The following is a 3752-nucleotide window of genomic DNA, read 5'->3' on the forward strand; positions in this document are numbered from 1 at the left end:
ACGACGTTTCCTCCGCTCCATTTATGATGTTATGACCACTAGGAACGGCACTGACGCAACGCAGCAGCCACCAGTTTTGACTACGTGATAATCAAACTTCGGAAAGTGCCGGAAACTCAGCTTCAACAGTGTTGGATTGGCACCAAACCAATGCCGCAGCTATTGGTCCTTAGGGTTCTTCCTTGATGGTTCATCCTTCACCTGCCCAGTCCTAGGGCGTTTATCAGACCCGAAGCTACTGTCCTTCTCCCCACCTTGACCGTTCTGCCAATAAGGCTTAGATTGGGGGTCGCCGAAATGTTTACGATAACGGCAATCCCTACCGAAGGGACAGGATTGGCGAGTGAAACGGCAAGTGTCAGCACCGAAGTGCATAGCCCTCCCTTGCCTACGTATACCACTTGCCCGAAGGTGGCCTGGGTATGCCAGATTGGCTCACCGCTGGTTTAGCCAAGGCTACAGCTATCAACTCGTGAGACTGGTTGGATCTTAAATAGGTACCGAGGGCAGAGTCGACTTGGAGAGAAGGGTCAGTGTCCCGCAGGGGGGTGACCCCTTGTGGCAAGGCCAGCCTGTAACCCTTATCACACTCGACTGCTGCCTCGATTGATCGTGACCTCGCTAACCAGAGCAACCGGCTCAGATAAGCAACCGTGCCTTCCTCAGCTTCGAGAAGATCTCGACCACGGCGACACCACCACCACCACCATAGTTTTTGTTGGAACCGACGACTTCGCTGGCAGTACCGGGACTTTTGATGGATGAGCTGGCAGACTTCGCATCGGCTACCTCCGTCATAGTGGTTGTTTCGGACTCTCCGTCGAGTCCCCCATATGCACACCTTCTCAATAGTTCGTCGGTCAGCTCCAGGGCCGCCTCGAGCACACCCACAGTACTAATACCCATGTCGACACAAACATTCGACGCTTTCTCAGCCAAGTCGGGAAGAACTTCGCGGAAGGGGTCGGGCGTGCTGGACGTGGTAGAAATATAAAAACAATCTGCAACCAGCTCACGTAAATCGTAGCATGACCCAATACTCGTCTAGCCGAATTCTGTGGCGGAGTTTCTGCCTAGCCTGGCACGCTAAGCTAAGGTCCTCAGCTCGGGCACCGAGCCTCGGTGGAGAACACGGTGTCGCAGTCACTGTCTCTAGGGCAACGAGAGATTGAGCGGACACGGAGGCAAGTCGACGAGTGGTCAGCCACGCGAGGCGGCCGTCCTAAACTCGTAGAGCCACTCTAGCCCGATCAACTCTGGGTATCAGCTTGGTCTAACCCCGAGACAGAGACGCACAGAACCCAGGTCTCATGATGAGACTAACATCCCGCCGGGATGATCCCGGCAGGGCTACTACTCGAGACCACCTCGAGAGTCACGACAGCTTCCGCTTGTCGTTCTTTACCCCACCATCCAGCCACTAAGGGAGTGACTCAATCATGGTGTCGACCATGTGATATTGTTATCAACAATTCGTTGACGTCCCAATGGTTCGGACCCTACGCCATAGGTCGGTGCTGTAGGGATAGCGATCCCAGCCTATATTTGACCTGCCACTTCAGGGCGGCACATGACTGGGCCACGTTGGTTCCCTACCAAGTCCCAGTCAGTGCTTAAAACACAACATATTAAGTGAAACCGCACAATGATGGAAAAATTAGTCTTAAACCTGCCACTTCATACACGATATTCGATGAACCTGAAGAAAAGAAGCAAAGGGATGAAAGGAAAGAACCAAGAAGACTGAAAGGAAGAAAGAAAGAGGAAAAAAATCTAAACACCGTCACACCCAAGATAGAGTGCTTGAGGGTTTCCAACAGGAATTCTCAAGCACTCTGGGGGAACTTTCTCTGTTCTTGGGTGTATGTTCCGAAGGTGATCAGACTGGATCACTGCTTTAGCAACGACTTGACGTCTTGCTTTTCTCTTGAAATTCCGTCATCTGTCTTTCGGCTATCCGTGAACTTGCTCTCTTGGGAGACCTTCACTCCTCATGCTGATCTGCGACCCTGAGAGTCCCAACCTTAGCCTTGCCGTACCGTGTCATGGATATTGATTGCATCATAGTTTCCTAATGCTCTCTCTATGTATGCCCCATTCACGGCAAAATTGAGGCGTGATTGACCACTTGTAGCCTCTACGTCTGGAAGCATCATCGTCAATTACTGTTTCTTCCGTTGGTTCGCCCGAAATGGGTGATCATGTCATTGTGTTTGAGATGCCAAGATGGCACACGCGTTCACGCGTGCGAGTTGGCACGAATACATGATGCAATCAGTTTTGTTTTAGCGATAGACCTCTCCCAGATTATATCGTTTTACTCTCATTGGTTGTTGAGGCCGAGTTGCACAACAGGCTCAGGCTGAGCAGCTCAGTCGTGATTTCGAGTTAACGATGAGTGATGTATCGAGATAATGTGGGTCGAATCGATTGACCTTCCCTTCTCTAAAAAACGACGTTCGAAAATATTCTCTCCAACTGTTTCTGAGCTTCACTTTGTAGCTTTCCCGCTCCTGTTGAATAATGATCGAGCCTACAACTCTTCCCGAAGATGAGAATAACGGCAACTGTCCGGGGTACCTGCTAGGCCTCTATACTTACGTCGACCCCATAGACCACGGAGGCGAGCCCCTTGGTTTCCGTCCTCCCACTGCCGACCTGTATGTCTACGAAGACAAAGGAGAGTGTCAGATGATGATTCTCCTGTACAGACCTCGTCATGTATTAGAGCCTGCCATAACCTCACTAAAATTGCATGAGAACTCCTTGATGCTGTCTGAAGGCTTCAAACCGACATTGCTCCCCGAAGATGCCAAGCATATTTCCGATACCACCTTCACGAAGTTGGGTTATGACTATCCCAAGAAAGAGATCACTATTTACTTGGCCGGAGGGAAGCAATGTGTTTATCGCCGCGATAGGTATGCCGATCTGTAGAAATATCTATCGCCTGGTTGCAAGCTCTCTGAAGTACTATGAGCTAGGTCTGAAAGAGAAATATTGTTTCCATCGTTATAATCTTATTTACTTGTTTTCGATCCCTTCGAGAATACTATTATTATTAACTCTCCTGGAAAATAACCGTTCTGTCTCTTGGTGACGGAGTTCAGCGACTTCAACTCGAAAGACTTTTGTTCAATGTCAATTTCAAGCTAGACATGGTCATGTATTGCGGTTGTTACTAGGAGTTAATCATCTACCTGCTGAGGTCAGGATGCTCACCCCGCAATACGTCATCCGAACGGCTCTGCTGCTCACTTGTGTGACCAGATCGATCACTACCCTCCTACCCACCAGGATGATTGCACGACTCCTTCTTCTGCCTGTGCTGATCGGTACTCGGCAGCTGCGAACAACCCCGACTAGTCCCTGCGTTCAACGCAGTGCGAACCCTTGGTGTTCTACGATGCATCTACCTGAGTGTGCCAATGACTCCTCAGCTCATGACCTCTGTAGACTGATCTGTGTGTCGGAGCATGGCGTGATTAACCTTAACATCAACTCTTACCTACTCTGTCGACCAGACAAGATCTAATTCCAACCATGACCGATGCCTTGGGCGAGTTTTACTTATGCGAGCAACGTCGCGTACTGCATAGTTCACGTCCTCGCGCCCCACTGATGCTTTCCACTTCGTTGAGTGTCCTAATGACCTTTCAGTTTCAAAAGTTCTTCATTCTACTACTCGTTCGTGGCTGGTGAAGCACTCGCGCAAAAATACCCAGGAGTTAGGGAGATTCTCAATACCGTAT

At 49.9% G+C, this 3752-nt stretch overlaps 3 protein-coding genes across 3 annotated transcripts; 1 reads left to right on the forward strand and 2 right to left on the reverse strand.

The window, feature by feature from the left end:
* Positions 1–159: 159 nt before the first annotated feature.
* Pmar_PMAR015940 (hypothetical protein) lies at positions 160–319 on the reverse strand (the record flags this gene model as incomplete). The annotated part of the gene is made up of 1 exon (XM_002774316.1): positions 160–319. A coding segment is annotated over one exon (160 nt), but the record flags the coding sequence as incomplete, so codon positions are not given.
* A 320-nt stretch (positions 320–639) lies between these two features.
* On the reverse strand, positions 640–798 carry Pmar_PMAR015941 (hypothetical protein; the record flags this gene model as incomplete). Its single annotated transcript, XM_002774317.1, has 1 exon — positions 640–798. One exon carries the CDS (start codon positions 796–798, stop codon positions 640–642), a length of 159 nt encoding a protein of 52 aa, XP_002774363.1.
* A 1725-nt stretch (positions 799–2523) lies between these two features.
* Pmar_PMAR015942 (hypothetical protein) lies at positions 2524–2937 on the forward strand (the record flags this gene model as incomplete). Its single annotated transcript, XM_002774318.1, has 1 exon — positions 2524–2937. One exon carries the CDS (start codon positions 2524–2526, stop codon positions 2935–2937), a length of 414 nt encoding a protein of 137 aa, XP_002774364.1.
* Positions 2938–3752: the final 815 nt, after the last annotated feature.

Source organism: Perkinsus marinus (genome assembly GCF_000006405.1).
Source record: "Perkinsus marinus ATCC 50983 genomic scaffold scf_1104296958406, whole genome shotgun sequence".
NCBI lineage: Eukaryota > Perkinsozoa > Perkinsida > Perkinsidae > Perkinsus > Perkinsus marinus.